At 37.3% G+C, this 17,842-nt stretch overlaps 1 protein-coding gene across 7 annotated transcripts in view; it reads left to right on the forward strand.

Annotated features, from left to right (window-relative positions):
* The window catches only part of IntS14 (integrator complex subunit 14), a 102,616-nt gene that overhangs the window by 68,222 nt on the left and 16,552 nt on the right, over positions 1–17,842 (forward strand). For all 7 annotated transcript variants that reach the window (XM_067146889.2, XM_067146888.2, XM_067146893.2 and 4 more), the window contains one exon: positions 8,912–9,062. In XM_067146889.2, coding sequence (XP_067002990.1) covers positions 8,912–9,062 — 151 coding nt within the window. The remainder of the gene's footprint in view (positions 1–8,911; positions 9,063–17,842) is intronic.

Consider the following 17,842-nt stretch of genomic DNA (forward strand, 5'->3'; position numbering starts at 1 on the left):
ATCTTTTAAAATTGTTGGTTTATTATGCGAAGTCAAGATCATATCACCTTGGTACAATTGTAGATATGTCGGGCATGATGTTCTTCCATCCTGCTGCTGGTGACCTCCTGTGTTGCACCGCTGCTCCTCCCGTCCTCACCATGGAACAGCTCTCGGTACCATGGGATCACATATTAATCCCATGAGAGAAGCTTTGGACAGTCTCAAGGTTCTAGAAATTCTAGATGTTTTGGAAGATCTAGAAGTTCAAGTCACAGGGTTTGCTCGCTTGGAATGATTGTGCAAACACACGCATAAGTCCTCTGGATGTGTGGGATAGATGAGTAATGAGGTGTCATTTGGAAATAACTTTTACTGTTCCCATGGAGGGATTAAAGAAATACTGGTACACCGTACAGAATGTCAATGAAATCAAACATGAGACACTTCTTTAATGTGAATTGCACTAGTCTGTAACTTGAGACAAAATTAAAGAAATTAAATAATATTCTTGCGGCCGGATGTTAAAGAGATTGAGCCCGCATACTTCCTAACATAACTTGCACTTGACTCGTACCGTGAGATTGTTCACACGAAAAATAAGGAGGTAACTTGTGCTTTAAATGTTCGAAGAATTGAGGATGCAAACACTCATACAGTCCTAATGTGTTCTAAGATCACTATGATTTTATTTACAGTCCTTCAAAAGGTTTATTCATGGAAATGAATACTGCTAGAATTACTAAGTACGTAGAAACATTATTTATACTAAGTTAAATGGCAATCACTTCAATTTGGTGTGAGAAGTTGAATGCCTGACGTGTGAAGTTAGTCTCGTCCACACGTACTGTTTTATTTGCATACGATGATGAGGATAACACTATTAGAATGACATACGATGATGAGGATAACACTATTAGAATGCTAATATGGAGGTCGATCAAATGTAAACTGAATTTTTGTTCCTGCACATCAACAGTTGGTAGGACTGGCCCCGCACTTCTGCTATGCTTAGGCGGGACCGTTAAAAAAGTGCTGTTAGGTATTTCCCGCTGTTACGTCAGTAACGCTCACGATGTCGGAGCAGCAGGTGCACTCCTCCACTGCGCAACACATAATTATAAAAATTTCTTGCTTGTGAAAGAGTTACAGTGGCGGAAATTTGCCAGAGATTGACTGCACAGTTCGGTGATCAAACATTGTCAAGGACGTGTGTGTATGCCTGGCATAAAAAGTTCAAGGAAGGTCGAGAATGTGTGGAAAATCAGCAATACGATCGCCGTCCTTGAACCAGCATTACAGACGAAAACACTTGTGCAGTTGAAGACATTGACGACAATCGACGGGCGAGAGTATCAGAAATTGCAGAACAAGTCGGAATCAATTATGGGAGCCGTCAATCATCACAAACGACGTACAGTTCCGTAAAGTGTGTTCCAGATGGGTCCCTCACCTTTTGACCGAAAATCTGAAGTTGAGACGTTTGGAGATCTGTCAGAGGCACTGGACTACATTTGATCATCCTCCTTACAGCCCGCACTTATCCATTTGTTCAGACTGCTTAATGAAGCTCTAGGAGAGCAACGATTTAAAGATGACGAGTGTGTGGAAGACTTCGTGCGGAACTGGCTGGTGACACGCCCCTGTTCTTTTTACGATGAGGGCATCTAAAAGCTGCCCATATGCTGGGACAAATGCATTTCCAAAGCAGGAAACTTTGTGGAAAAATAAATTGTAATTGCCTTGTGTTTTTCAATAAATGAATTTAAATAAAAAATAAAATCCTGTTTGTATTCGATCCCCCCTTGTACTTGAGCAAAGTTATAGTTATCTGCAGACACGTAGAATGATAGTGTTAAGATTCAATTACTGAACCATGAAAATTAGTCTTGCTCACTTGCAGTCCTGGGTTCACAAATGATAACGTGAAAGCTCAAGTTTATTAACACGAAGATTTAAATGTTAAAGTACTAGCACTGTCAGATTAAGATAGTTAACTAGCATTCAAAGTTTCCATTGGAGAGAACATACAAGTTCTGATGCGCAGTTTATAAGTGTTTATATTCTAAGTTTTGCTACTAGCACAATATTTCAGTCACCTTGAAAATATTATTAGTATCACACTCATTAATTTTACGGATAAGTCCGTAGTGAAGGATGATAAATGTTAAGTGTTTATTTTCACCATATTTCCATAGAGTATCGGACCCATAGACTTCTACTCCTTGACTTTGAAGTATCACATCGTAGCACTGACGACTTCCAATAGTCACCCTTACTGGTTCGACTGTGGGACAGGACAGTGATTTAGACCAGTGCCCAGGCCTTATTTATACTCACACGCTGGACACATCACAGAACATAGTAGCAGATGTGCCAACTCCCCCGATTTAAGCGGGAGACTCCCTATTTTTTTTTTCCTTTCTCCTTCTCCCATGATCGCAGAGACTTATCTCCCGATTTTGAGAACAGATTCAGTATTTGTGTATTTTTTGAAAATCCTAGGTTTTTCCTCATTCTTTGAGTAGCTGGAGAGAATTGATGTTCAGCGGTCACTGGAAAGGCAAATGCTATAAGCTGGTGGTGTTCTTAAAGAAGACAGAATCTCTAACATAATTCTTTTTATTTTATCATTTCCACATAGCAGTGCTGATTGTGAGACTATTTTTTAGAATATTTACAAGGGCAAAAACACAATTCAGATCAAAGGTTCCCGAAAACAAATTCTGGAAAAAAATTAACCTTAAGACCCATTCAACAAGGCCAATTGCTTTGAACATAAATCTATTTCAGAAATTTATGAAGAGCCCTAAGGCAGTTACAATGAAGAGTTATATGTTCTAAAGCCCTTGTATATGCAATATTTCAGCATTAAGAAAAATTACGTAATATGTTAAATATTCTTCAAAGTTACGTCATCAATGACGTGTCGTAACATGCTGGAATATGCTGCAAAGAAATCTCCTGATTTTTTATGTGTGAAAGTAGTAGTTTTATTCTACATTCGATAACTCTTTTGATCCATGGTGGATTTTGATAAGACTCTGTAGTCTTGTGGACTATGAAATAAAGTACATGATGGTGTTACTCTCATAATTGCACACCAGTTATTGCGTGAGTAATTAACGATGGAAGGAATCAAATGTTCTGTGGGTTGCATAAAACTTGTTATTACTGTATAATGGTCCTTCCTTGTCTGTCGAATGATTTATTTCTACGAGGACGTAGTCATATCTTGTTAAAAGCTAATTGGAGGCTTCTCTGTTTTCGTCTCGATACTCTTGGCGTTGGATTTACATTTGACACATTCATCCTCAAATGTTGCAGTAAAACAACACACCAGGAACTAAGTATCATCTATCGGTGTCCCTTTTAATAACCACGCTTCAATAACAAACAATGTAAAAATAGGCTGACTCAAAACATGGTGAGGATCGGTGAAGACTACTAGTGTGATGATTCCAGTCGATCTCAAACATTCAATACACAATCTTTTAATAAAGTAGTGGTTTCTCAACTAAAATGAAAGTACAAAGAAGGAAAACATCGCAAATTTAAACCTCTAACATCATTAATTTCAAATAGGACATTTAAATTTAGAAAATAACTTAGCACTAAATATATTTGTAAAATCTGGGAACTAACGAGATTTTTAGCCAAATCTTACAGATGTTTAGAACATTACTATGACTTGGACATCAGCGAATTGTGATCAATGTCTAGTCCATTACAGCTATATATTTTTATTTGTTAATATTTTTAAATTATGTGTTAACTAGTGGTAACATTTCATTGGTGTAAAATAATTTTAACAAACAAATTATTTATATGAAGGTTCAATGTAAAGACTTAACCTTGAGATATTTATTCAAATGAGGTTGAAGATGCTCGATATAACGAGCGAAACATGTCCCTGTTAGTGTTGTATTGTAATAAAATGTCCTTCTGGAGACAATAACATTTTTATGTATTGAATTAGGTTGAAAATAAAATAAGAATTGTAACAGTGTTCTGTGGGTGATGCAACTTAGCCTTGAGCAGCTGGAGCATGCTCGCTACAAGTCCATTGTTGCTAGCTAGCTCGCTCGTGTGTGGCACACACTTTGAAGCTTGAAATACTTCATAAACTCTGCTGGACCAGTGTTTCTGGTACATAATGTAAGCAGGGTAATTAGATATTGTGTTATTATTATTATTATTATTATTATTATTATTATTATTATTATTATTATTCCAGGGTATCTGTGGAACGCAGAGGTGAAAGAAGGTGCGGGCTTGAATGGGTCTAACTACAATGTCAAGAATTGAATTAAAACTTTAACAAAGGTTATATTCTTTCATTGTAAAAAAACAAAACAAATTTCCACAAGGGAAAAATAACAATCAGGTCAATGCCAATCTAGAAACCAGATTAGGAAAAAGTCCAAGATTCAGAGCCTTAACACTTTGGGCTTTAATCCCCTAGTTTTACAAGTTTACAAATGGAAGAAGAATTATTTAGTTCCTCTAATTCGAGAGCGGTTGCTCCCTAAAATACAATATCTGGCCTTCCAGAGGCACTCTTTACTGTTGCGAAACTTTGAAAAAGAGCTAACAGGCTCTCAGTTTTCCAAGCCTACTCGAGGCAACATTACATCAATCTCTGGTGTCTCAAACCACCATTTACAAATGGAACTTATGTTTACAAGGGTATTAAATACCCAACCCATTGGGCCTTCGTGGAATAAGAATAATAGGTTAAATTAATAACCCGAACACAAAATGAATGGAGGCGTATACTTGCACTCCTAGATATGAACCCTTAAAAACCCTAAAGGGCTCTAGGCCGATGGAACAGGAGCTATTTCCAAACTACTGAGGTGACTCATATAGAAATTACTTTACCACATTACAGAATGAAAAACAGTTATAAAACGTAGTCACCTCAGACCAAGATGAAGGAGAGCTAGAGAGGGTAATTCACTCCTATCCCCGATTTACAGTTAAAGATTTTATGAAGTTTTTACATTAGCCTGAAGAAAGCTACATTTTAGAAAAGTTGTTACCTACTAAAGAGTCGGACCTTTCCCTCGGGTTAAACTGCGGAGGTAGCAAAAAAGAATAAAGTTATGTGGCCATTACCTTGTAGATGTTCCGGTTGCCGACGAAAGAGGCCGCCAGCCTCCTGCTTAACACACACACTCAGAAAGGTGACGATCAATTGGCCAAGAAACGTAAAAAGCTGCAGTTTATAAACCCTCAGGGAAGGTTCAAGATCATTCAAGATTAATCAGGACACACCCTCTTAATTTTATTGGTTAAATTCAAAAGTAACACTCAAAATCGAACAAGAAGCCTGTGATAGGTTGAAAATTAATTACAGAAACTTTTCATTGGCCAGATTCAAAACTGGCAGAAAGAAGAAGGAAATATTGCCAACCCAAAAAATAAATGAACATCAATCAGTTACAAAAACCTAGAAATGCAAAACTTCTGTAAATTATAACTCCTTACACTTCGCACAAGGGTGAATGATCATAGTTTTTTGTAATGTCATCTATGGATGAATGTCCAAACTTCTTGATGAATGGCAAACAAAGCCAGGAGAAATTCAGTCAGTTTAGGAAACTTCACAATAACAAAATCACTCAATATTTTAGTGGTGACATCTTCTGATTAAAGTTCCAAGTTCGTGTAGTTTCTGTTTCACTGTTTTACCAATAGAGGAGTTCATATATGCACTGATTTTGAATGCGCGGCGTTGAGGTGTACCTCCCGGTACAATTATTATAATACCAAAATAGTTGGTCCGTTATTGGACATTATAAATTTTCCAGTTAACTCATTCCTGGTTGCCAGCTTTTCACCCCAAAGTGCTAAATTAGGCTTATCAGTTGGTAAATAGCACACCTACCAAGACGCATGGCTAGTGCGTGTCACATCATAGCACTGACTACTTCCAACAATCACCCTTACTGGTTCGACTGTGGGACAAAACTATGATTTAGACCATATTTAGGCCTTATTTATACTCACACACTGGACACATCATAGAATGTTTAGCACACTGGGGTGAAACACTGGCAACCAGGAATGAGTTAGCTGGACAATTTATAATTTCAAATAACGGACCAACTATATTGGTATTAAAATTTATTCATTCAGGACAAATATTTCATGTTCCGTATGGGAATCAACATCTATATCATTATTATTATTGACAAGTACTCCTAGCTTTACATTAAAAGTGATAATAAAGTTAAAACCTGACTACCCAGCAATACCACTACAACAAATGGAGTACAACAAGCAATTCCATGGAAAGGAAATACAACAAGAGATACTACTAGTTTAACTTTCTAAATCAAGCAAAAAATCACCAATTCAGTGTCTGTAATTTACAACTTTTACTTTACACTAGCACTATTGATCTTCTTAAATGACTTGATACCGGAAGTAAATTTATCAAAGACTGCTGCAGGTAATTTATTCCAACCCCTTGTGGTCCTGTTTACAAAGGAAAACTTGCCCACATCTGTATTCTGGTTTCTGGCCCTAATTTTTATGCTTGTGATCATTTTTTGATAAGTACGAGGGAGGTTTCAACCTATTCCTAATACTACTCCAAGCAGTCCTTCCCGTATAGCTCTTATAAAGACCACACAGGTGAGCTCAAGTTCTTCTAGATTACTTTTGCAATTAATGGTATTCCTCCTATTCCCTGATATGAAATGCATCACTCTTCTTTGAACTTTTTGTAGGGAATTTATTAAACCTGCCCTGTATGGATCCCAGCACGCTGATCCATATTCGAGAATCGGTTTTACCAAACATTTATAAGCTTTACTTTTGGCACCAGAATTAACTTTCTTGAGATTCTACATAATAAAATGTAATAATAAAATTAATTCATCAAACTAAGTACCTGACTACCATATACACAGAAGCATTACTAGAGTATACCTAAACTCCCCTTTTGTTGTTTGGAAAGAAATGCCTGGTCCATACCCCATACTACTGCCAGGTTTTTAAATGAAGAATAAATATTTGCTTTGTTGAAGATCTCTAGATCTCTGCCAGTTATTCGCAAGGCTTGCAAACCCTTTCTTGAATAAACATGACTCCGATGTTGCAGAGTCACTTTCTTCATCCTCCCTGTTATTGACCGACTTGTCTTTCAGAAAGGAATCAAATGTTCTATGGGTGACACAACTTAGCCTTGCGCAGCTGAAGCGTGCTCGCTATAAATCTGTTGTTGCTAGCTGGCTTGCTCGTGCAGAAGTACTTCTTGCTTCTGTTGTAAATATTTTTACTTTCATATTTAACTTTGAACATAAAAACTGGTGTCCTGGGCTCAAGTTGGTGTATTACAAGGTATGAGGAACCACAGTCACACCAAAATCACAAACCAATGATGACTTGTATGGCAGCATATTGTCATGATGAAGGAACCTCGAATTGCTACTCCATAGCTCATGCCTTTTTCTCCTTTCATTTTTTCAAATAGTAATGGATGCTCCATTGAATGTGAAGAAAGACAAAGCATATGACTTACACATTTGATTTGACCTGATAAGATCTCTCGAGTTTTTGAGCAATTTTCCCACCCTGTATGATGACTATTTTGGTTTCAGTATCATTGTCATGGACTCTTGTTACATTACCAGTTAAAATTCACTTAAGGGATATTTTATCCTCATTTACACTATCCAAATGTTGACGTCAAGGACATCCTGAATTAAAGGTCGTCATCAAATAACTCTTGCTCTCTCTTAAACTCAATAAACCAATAATAGGACCAGGTGTGGTTTAAATACTAATCACTAAAAGTTTACTGGATCATTTGACATGTTTCAGTAAATATTTTCATGTTAATCAGTTGCACGTGAAAATTAACCATTTCAAACTTTAGCTTCAATTTCAGAAATAAAAACCCTTTTGTTATTGTACTCAAGTTAATGATGAACAGTGACTTACAGAGATAAATGAATGCAACTAACAGCAGAAGAGCTGCCAATCCTTCCTCATTACAACATGCAGATGAAACACAATTAAGAAAGATCCAAAACATTTTGAACAGGCGAGTATGTGATACTGGAATGGAATGTGATCATTCCCGTAGGTTCTCGGCTATTGAAACGGTTTTGGCAGGTTTGAGAACTAAGTGAAACCTGTTGCTAATCATAATCATACAGTCTCTCACGAGTTCTACTCCTTACGGGAAGTTCTAGCTATCTGAAACTAGGAAGGACACAACCAAAATACAGGGTGGTTGGAAACAACGTGAACTGGGTATCTGAGCGTCAGACGGTTGGCCATATTGTTTAATAATTTGAAAAACTTAATTTGATATCACGCGCCATTGTAATTTTGTCAGCTTCTGAAGTTATCCGATCAGATCGCTTCGCGGGTGAAATCAAATGGACTTTGCGAGGCAGTGTTGTTAAATCTGCACTACTTAAGACCGGTTTGAGAGCTATGTCGAGAAATCAGCATCAAGCATAAACACACCTCGGATTTCAACAGGTGTCACCGTAGCGTACTTGGTAAGGCGCGATCGTGTCAGCTCAGATGTTTGAATTTATCCACAAAGCAATCCAATTGGCTAACTTCAGAAGCTGATAAAATGACAACGGTGCGAGATAACATTTTTTTTTTTTTCAAATTATTTATCAGTATCGCCAATCCTCTAACCCTCATATACGTGGTTCACATTGTTTCTGACCACCCTGTTTACCCATAATTCCCTCTTCCATTTCATCTGGTAAAACTCAACTCTTATAACCACTTTCTAGGCTACACATCTGGTGGCCATATTTCAAAAACCTTAAGACATGAAACAGCAACATCATCAAGACAATGTGACAAAAAATATAAATGTTCTAAATATAATAAAAATGTTCAATATTTATGTTTTTTATGATTGCTAATGATTTTATTTAATTTCTTTTAGCCATTCAGCAAAACAAATGACTTTGAATCAATCAAGAGAAGTATATCTGACACGATTGAAGTGTGTGGATTTTTGGACGTTGCTGATGTAGGTAGTCCTATGGCTATCTCACGACATCTTGTTCTTCCCCATTCTTCTGGAAAAGCTGAAGGTACTTGGTAAAAAAATTTTATGAAATAGAAATTCAGTTGAAAACAGTTTTGCTGTTAAATTGAAGCAACTTTTTGCTTTTGGGATTCAGTCTCTGAGAATATGTTACTAATTCAGTACTGGATGTGTTAACACTGGCAGTGTATTCAACAGACATTATCCTCTCCCTTTTTCCAAGAGCATCATACATTTCATACTAAAGCAGCTGCTTTTTTTTTATTGCAGTCAATGTACATGTCTGATAGGGAACTAGAAATATGATTTGAAAACACTGTACTTACAACAAACATCTAACATACTTGGGAGCAACCCTGGAACCTTGGAGAGAACCTGTCATTTAGTCAACACCACCACTAGGATGGAAGCTTGACTCCTTCGCTGTCTGCCTGAGTACTTACTCGGGCTCCCCATTACCGTCATCTTGAATACATACTAGTGCTTGTGCAGCTTTACCTTAATTGCTTTGATTTTAGCCCAAAATGATGCAAACACCATCTGTTGCATGCAGCTTTACCTTAATTGCTTTGATTTTAGCCCAAATTGATGCAAACGCCATCTGTTGCACATCATTGGAATCACAAAGATATTCTCTTTGCAGTAGTGCTGCTCTAAGTATGTATCCTCCTTGCCTGGCTGAACTAGACAAAAGAATGACTCTAGCTGCTGTTTGTTTACACTACGGTTTCTTCATCACGCGGTGTTGTGTTCTTTGATAAATTATATTGAAAGAGAATTGTTTTGTAATAATGGTTTATTTAGTGAAAGGGAGAGTTCAAGTGAACCTTGCGATTATGAAAATATCAGTCATGATGAAGACGACAGTGGTATTCTCGATATTGTTGTACCGGCAACAGGCGGTGATGATGGAATTTCACACTACCATAAATTTGTTGATTTTGTTTCTATCCCCAAATAAACTACAATTTACTAGGCAAACAAGTTTGAAAATAGATATTCCTAACAATTTTATGGAACTAAACTTCTTCAGATTATTTTTTTGAATTACTTTTACAGGTTTTAAGAAAATTAATTTTCTTTCTGTCTGTTTTCTAGTTTAGGTGCATGAGTTTTTAGAACACTGTGGAGAAAGCAAGGCAGTTTGTCATTTACACTATCCAAATGTTGACGTCAAGGACATCATCATCCAAAAATTATGCAGAAAAACATAGGGATCCTTGGTCTCAACACTAAAGTGCTCCACACTTGGTTTGGTTTGCAGAATATTGTGACTGCCCCATGGCCGAATTGTTCTATTCAAATTTGGTGGACGTCCAACTGATAGGGCAATGAGGATGTAAACTGGTGCAATAAAGTCAACCCTACCTATTGGCTTTCCATAAGCCAAACCAAACCGCACGGTACTACAGCCTTGACCTACCAAGCGACCGCTGCTCAGCCCGAAGGCCTGCAGATTACGAGGTGTCGTGTGGTCAGCATGACAAATCCTCTTGGTCGTTATTCTTGGCTTTCTAGCCCGGGGCCGCTATCTCGCCGTCAAATAGCTCCTCAATTCTAATCACGTAGGCTGAGTGGACCTCAGGTCCAGGTTAAAGTCCCTGGCCAGTACCTGGCCAGGAATCGAACCCGAGGCCTCTGGGTGAGAGGCAGGCACGCTACCCCTACACCACGGGGGCGGCATTGGCTTCCCATACTAAGTCATATTTTGCCACCAAAGCTTTGAAGAGAACAGGCTTTAACTCGAGAATACCTCATGATCGTGCAGCTCCGTCTGCTCTTATGTCGCTTAGTCATGGCAGATCTTAACACTTTAGCGTCGACGTGTACATTTGCTTTTTTCGTGGTAAACTGCTGAAATGCAGTATACATTTTTCGGGTTGTTGTGGGCTATGGATGTTCGTAATTTCATCCGTAGATGATAATCAAAGACATATTTTATGTTCAAAGTTACTATATTTGTGTCCCCCCATTGGGGTGACATATGGTTATTAGGTTGACTATGCAACAGAGAAAGCGCATGTCACCCCTTCAGGGGTGACGGCCCTTTTACCTTTGTTGTTGTGGAACACTGTGCTCTGTACTGTGAGCTGTTGATTTACGCGCCTTTCAGCGAGTTTCTTGCAATTTAATTTTTTTTTCTGTCAAGAATTTAATTCATATTATGTGTTTCTGTGTTGACTAAGCCATGATTGCCGATAGAGAGATAGAAGAACAACTTGAAAAGGGTTCGAGTGTTGAATCAAGAGATGTTGACATTTAGGATTTGCAATGTGATGCCACCTTTTCCGAGTCAAAATTCGACAGTAGTTTGTGTAGTGAGGACACTAGCAAAGATTCCGGTGCTGCATCGGGCAATGATTCAACCAAATCATCAGCCAGTGACAATTACTGGGTAACATTCTCAGGTTTGCAGTAACATTTTCTTAATTCATACGTAGCCCCGGTTTACAATTTCATCCGAATGCTAAATCTCAACCAGTATGTAAGAATAAAGCAATAATAGACTCCTATCCACATTATTTTCCTTGCTATTAATAATTTAATTCTGATGGTTGCGTATGTCACCCCACACGGGGTGACAAATATCAGAGAAATTCCACTATCTGTTGCGCAATGCACAGCGTGCTGAGAAAGGAATGGGCACTGTACTGCACCCTATGAACGCCTTACGTGAACAAGCAATGCAATACAACAGCGAATGGTAGCGCTAGTTTCGTACGACAGCCTAAAGTTGAGAGGCCTAGACACACGCCGTGTCACCCCATGAGGGGTGACATACTCTATTTTGTATGAGGGTCCATCACCCCACATGGGGTGACATCGTCTTCAAAGTGTTAATAGACATAGGCTTCAGTCGTGGCAACCTCCACAGGTATCAGTTAAGTTTCTGTGTGACTCAGGCTTTGATCTGAACAGAAATGGAACGAAGAGTGAAAAACCACTGGTAGGGTGAGATACATGGAGTGAGAATGTAGTATGCAGTGTGACTTAGGCTGAAATAATTTCTCCTTAGTGAAGATAGTATTGAAAACTTGCAATCTATTATCCTGGAACTTGTAAGGAAATGTAGCAATTATGATATGAATATTAATATAGAGTGTTTAACCATGAACCTACTACGGTGTTGTAGCAGGCGGAGAGGTAATACTCTGACGTGGCGCGTCCCAGGTGGCAGATAGGGGGGTCCTCACCAGCTTACCGGTGAACTTGAAAGAAATAAAATAGTTCTCGCGGACCAAGCACATAACAACCTCTGTGGTTAACATCCATAGTTGTAAATCGGAGCTTGCTCCACTAAGGCTCATTACCTTCAAGAGTCAATATGGCAAAGTCTTTTAGGAAAATAATTCCACCGTCCTCTCCAATCAGGCTTCAGGAGAAGGCTACATCAGATACGGTGGGTAGCGAGCTGAGAGACAGCAGTGAGTCAGAGCATTTGCAACCAACTAAATTTAAAAGGATTAAACATCAACAAATTAACTACATTGCAACACACAATATTATTCTCTCTGTAAAATTGGAAGACTTAAGACTTTTACAGATGAATTAGATAAACAAAAAAATTTAGTAGTGGGCCTTCAAGAAATGAGAAACATGATGGAAGAACCTTTTGAATCATAAGGTTATAGAATTTATAATGGGATACCTGACCGAGGAGTTAAGAATTGTTGTCCCCAGTTTGGAACAGGATTTATAGTGAATTTAAAAATAATAGATTCTATCATTGATTTTCAAGCAATATTACCAAGAATTGCAACTCTCACCTTTAAAACAACAAACAAAATTTATACAATAATAAATGCCCATGCCCCTAACATGAACAAAGAAATAAGTGTATACATTTTTTTATATCCTTGAACACATAATAAACAAAGTAAATCAAATTAGGAAGGAAAATAAAGTATAGAGATGTACGGTAATTGGAAAATGGGCTCCACATAAATTTACAAACAAAAATGGCCAATGACTTGTTGAACTTTGCAGAGAGCATTCATAATCTTATATCAAAATCAACATATTTCAAAAGGAAACCAAACAAGCTTAAAACTTGGAAGCATCCTGATTGGAGGAAAGGGGAATGGCAGCTAGAACATGTTTGTATGGATAATTTTTTCCATAAAGAAATTTATAATGTAAAAGTATTAAGAGGAATAGATAGTGGTTCTGATCACTACATTGTCAAAATTAACCTTAAATTCAACAACTAAAGGAAGAATAAAAAGTAAAGAGGAATTATGACCCACGCCAGTTAATAAAAAATGACAAATATAAGGAAGTCATGCAAACAATAAAACTGACAGATGACCTTGAAGAATTGATTCCAGTTCTCAAAAAACAAGCTGAAAATTTAGCTCCATTGTACCCTCATAAAAAACATGCCTGGTGGACGACAGAATGTGATGAAATTCATAAAGAGAGACATCAGGCATGGTTAAAGTTCCAAACCCATAAATCAGAAGAAAATGCTATCAACTTAAAAAAATATCAGGAAGAAATTCTCACGAAATATTAGAAAAATTAAGAGAGCTTTTCATAAGGATATAATAAACTCCATTGAAGTTAATTAACATAAAACCAATTCTAGAGACTATTATAACATTTTCGGAAGACAACTGCAGAAATGTGCTCTTCCTACATTAATGTTGAAACATGAAAATGTAAAAATGGCACATAGCAGTAGTAAAAATGCTGAGATTATGGCAAAAGCATTCAGTAAACTTTTGAAGAACCTAAGGAACTATTATAAATGAATACAAATACTCCAATAAAAACCAAATTTAATATCACGAGACCCTCCAACATTTCAAGAATTAGAAAAAGCACTAAAAGAACTTAAAAATGATAAGGCGTGTGGAGAAGACCAGGTTTTTGTGGGTGGGTGTCGAATGGCTTTAACAAACATTTGTATCATTGAACAGTTTCCAGAACATTGGCCAACAGCCTTAATACACCCTCTTCATTAAAAAAAAAAGGACATAAGAGTAATCTGGATAATGATAGAGGATTGTCTATCTTGGACTGCACATATAAGATTTTTTCCAAGATCTCATATGGAGGAATTAAAGATCAACTAGAAAAAGAGTTAGGAGAATACCAAGGAGGCTTTAGACCCTGGAGAAGTTGTGCTGAACAGATCATCGCTCTAAAATTAATAATGGCATACTACTGAAAAGAAAAGAAGCCTATAATAATAACATTTGTTGATTTTAAGAAAGCATATGATTGTATGCGTAGACCTTCAATGTTAGACATTTTACAGAATTTTGGACTCCATCCTAAATTAATTAAATTGATAGAACTTACTTGAACTAATACCATATCAAAAGTAAAGTTTAGAGGAGAGATTTCTGAACCATTTTTTATTAAAACAGGTTTAAGACAAGGAGACTGTTTATCACCATTACTATTTAACTGTGCATTAGAATTTATAATAAGGGAATGGTGTAAGTTCAACCCAAAAAACATAAAAGTTGGGAGCTCCAAACAAAATTTAAGTTTAAACTGTTTAGGATTTGCTGATGACCTTGCTCTATTGTCCAACAATATTCAGGAAACTCAACACCAAATTAAATCTCTACAGGAAATAGCGCAAATAAAATAGGTCTTACAATATCCTTTGAAAAAACTGAGATCTTGTTTACACATCATCCACTGGTAAATAAAATAAAAGGCAAGAAATCAAAATTGTTGATAAATTTGAGTATTTAGGAGAATTCATAACTTATAATCTTTAGAGAAACCAGCTTGGCATAACAGAATAAATAAATTAAACATAACAAATTATATTACCAAGACTACATACAATTTTAAAAAAACTTATCAATAGCAGCAAAATTAAGACATAAAAGAGTCACACAGCCAGAAATAACTTATGCTAGTGAAACCATTTTTAAAACCACTAATACAGCTGAAATAGACAAAATACTTACGACAGAAAGAAGAATAATTAGAACATGTATAAATAAACAATATCGAGTTAATGGACCATGGAGAATAGCAGAACACCTGACACCAGAATCAGCAGAAGAATAATTGAAAAATAATGGAATAGCAAGACCAAGATTAAATGGATCATAGAAATTAAGGTGGATATTAAAGAACTAGGTGCTTCCGTGGCTCAGACGGCAGCGCGTCGGCTTCTCACCGCTGGATACCATGGTTCAAATCCTGGTCGTTCAATGTGAGATTTGTGCTGGACAAAGCGGAGGCAGGACAGGTTTTTCTCCGGGCACTCCGATTTTCCCTGTCATCTTTCATTCCAGCAACACACTCCATTCTCATTTCATAGCATCTATCAGTCATTAATAAATCACTTTAGGAGTGGCGACCCCATCGTACTAATAGCCTATATCTGCTTCATTCATTCCATCCCTGACCTGGTCAATGACTGGAAAACAGGTTGTAGGTTTTAATTTTTCATTAAAGAACTACAAATAACAACAGACGATCTCAAAAACTAAACAGAAAAATTAAGATACTTCAAGAGACACACACCAGGCTACACACCAAGATTAATGAAAGGTCTAATAGGAGGGTATTTTCAACAGAACAAAGGAAGGCAGCATCTCTCAGAATGAAAAAATATTGGGCTGATAGGAAATCAAGAAATCCTTTGTATAATTGCCTAGAGTGGTCCAATGTAGGCCATAAAATGTGAAATAAAATAAAACAGATTGTTTAAGTATTCCTTGCAGACTACAGAGAACAAGAAGAGCATTGAAATGGGGAGAGAATGAGCAGCACCCAGCACATCGCTAAGAAACAAGCGCTAATAACACTAGCCAACATGATTTTGCGGTAAAATAGAAAATATGTAATTCTTATAGAAATCGCTGCCCTGATTCCGAAAATGATGCTATATTTTTCCTATCACATCTAGTTTTGACACAATTCAGTGTTTTAGTATCTGCATGAATTCGTAAGATGTAATGTTGAGAGATGTTTTCGCGCAACTTTTTTTTAGTGTACAATTATGTGATTTGATTTGTTATTGTTTGCATTTTATTATAGGTTTATTGCTGTCTAAATTTTCATTTTTTAGTTGGGGGTTTCCTGGTAAATTCATAACAAACTCCCCCAGATATGCAATAGACCGCGAGATATGTAGGATTGAAGATAAGACAGTTGAGCGTTTGTCTTTCATCTTAAACTACTTGAATGAACAGACGTGTTAAAAGCCCCAGCCCTTACGCAATGTTTATGATGGACTGATAAAGCAGTTTCCTTGCAAAGATAACAGTCCAAAATTATTATGCTCACGAAGACAAACTTGTATTTTGTACGGATGTTTCAAAACTTCTACGTCAACTGGGAGTGAAAGAGTATGAATATAAGAGGTATACAGTGGAACCTCGATTCTCCGTTTTTGGAGGGACCATGGAAAAAAATGTACAATACGGGAAAACGGAAGATCCGGGAACAAACCAAACTACAGCCCCAATCGGCCTTCCGCCTACCAAGCGACCGCCCTCGGTCCAAAGGCCTGCAGATTCGAGGTGATGCATGGTCAGTGTGACGAATCCTCTCGGCCGTTATTCCTGGCTCTCTAGACTGGGGTTGCCATATCACCATTAAATAGCTCCTCAATTAAAGGTAATCGTAGAACGACTGAACCTGGAACCAGCCCTCATATCCAGTTAAAAATGTCCAACCTGGTCAGTAATCGAACCTGGGCCCTCCGGGTGAGAGACAGGCAAGTTAGACCGCAGGGCTGGCTTTGAACGTTAATTACCGGTATGCGACTTAAAAATCTTGAAACTTTACACTCAGTTTAGCGGGAAAACTTCGTCAGTTTCCTCTGAAAACGTCATATTCCTTTGAAAACTTCTTTCAGTTCAGCAACTTTGATCAGCCAAACTCTTCGAAAAATCTAATACCCATAACGCCAAGCCAAACAACAATCGATCACAAGTAGTTTTTCAGTCTCTAATCTAATAAAATAAAAGCACATTCGATACAAAAGCGTCCAACATGATGGCAAAATCCTTTTTTTTTTTTTTTTTTATCTACCATTGTAATTGAGTCACCGGTATGCTGTTCCTAGTTAGTTTATGGAAATCTTGTACCCAGTAAATTAGGCCTACATTGACTTTTAAAGGTTGTGTTGAACTCGAGAATATGGTTTCGAAAGTAACAATCCGTCTTCAAATAGAGCTGTCGAAATGTGCTCTGTCTTCTTACAGTTGTCGTGGACACTCTCTGCTTCATGATTTCCGAGGATTCTCTAAACAATACTACCCGAATACGATGCTAAGATGATCCCTTATGCAAGTTCAGTACAGTACTTCTTCAAATTACTGCAACAAAGGGACGTCAACACCAAGATCCGTAAGTATGCCGTAGCCGTCCTTTCGTAAGATACAGTTTCTTAAAAAACGCGTGATTGAGGATTTAGTGTTGATGGGACTGAAATTTCTGGACGGTTGATCCAGGAAATCGTTTCTTCAAGGAACGGATAATGCAGTTTTTTTTCAACATGATTTAATTAGGACCACGTAATTTGAACGAATAATACGGGAAAACGTAGTTTCCGGGAACGTATAATCGAGGTTCTACTGTAGAACTAAATGAGGCCACAGCACTAGTTGCAAATACAGCATTGTGACGTTTAGTAAATTCACAGAGGCTTGAGTGAATACTGAAAGGCATAATGATCTGTACTGATAATGTATGTATGTATGTATGTATGTATGTATGTGAGCTGAAATTGGTTTGAACAGATCTGGAATTTTTTGCATTTCAGTAATAATTTGACTGGAGATCATAAATCATACTGACTCTACACAATAAGGTCTATTTTGGACTGTTTACCGACAAAGTTTC

Source organism: Anabrus simplex, chromosome 5 (genome assembly GCF_040414725.1).
Source record: "Anabrus simplex isolate iqAnaSimp1 chromosome 5, ASM4041472v1, whole genome shotgun sequence".
Lineage (NCBI taxonomy): Eukaryota > Metazoa > Arthropoda > Insecta > Orthoptera > Tettigoniidae > Anabrus > Anabrus simplex.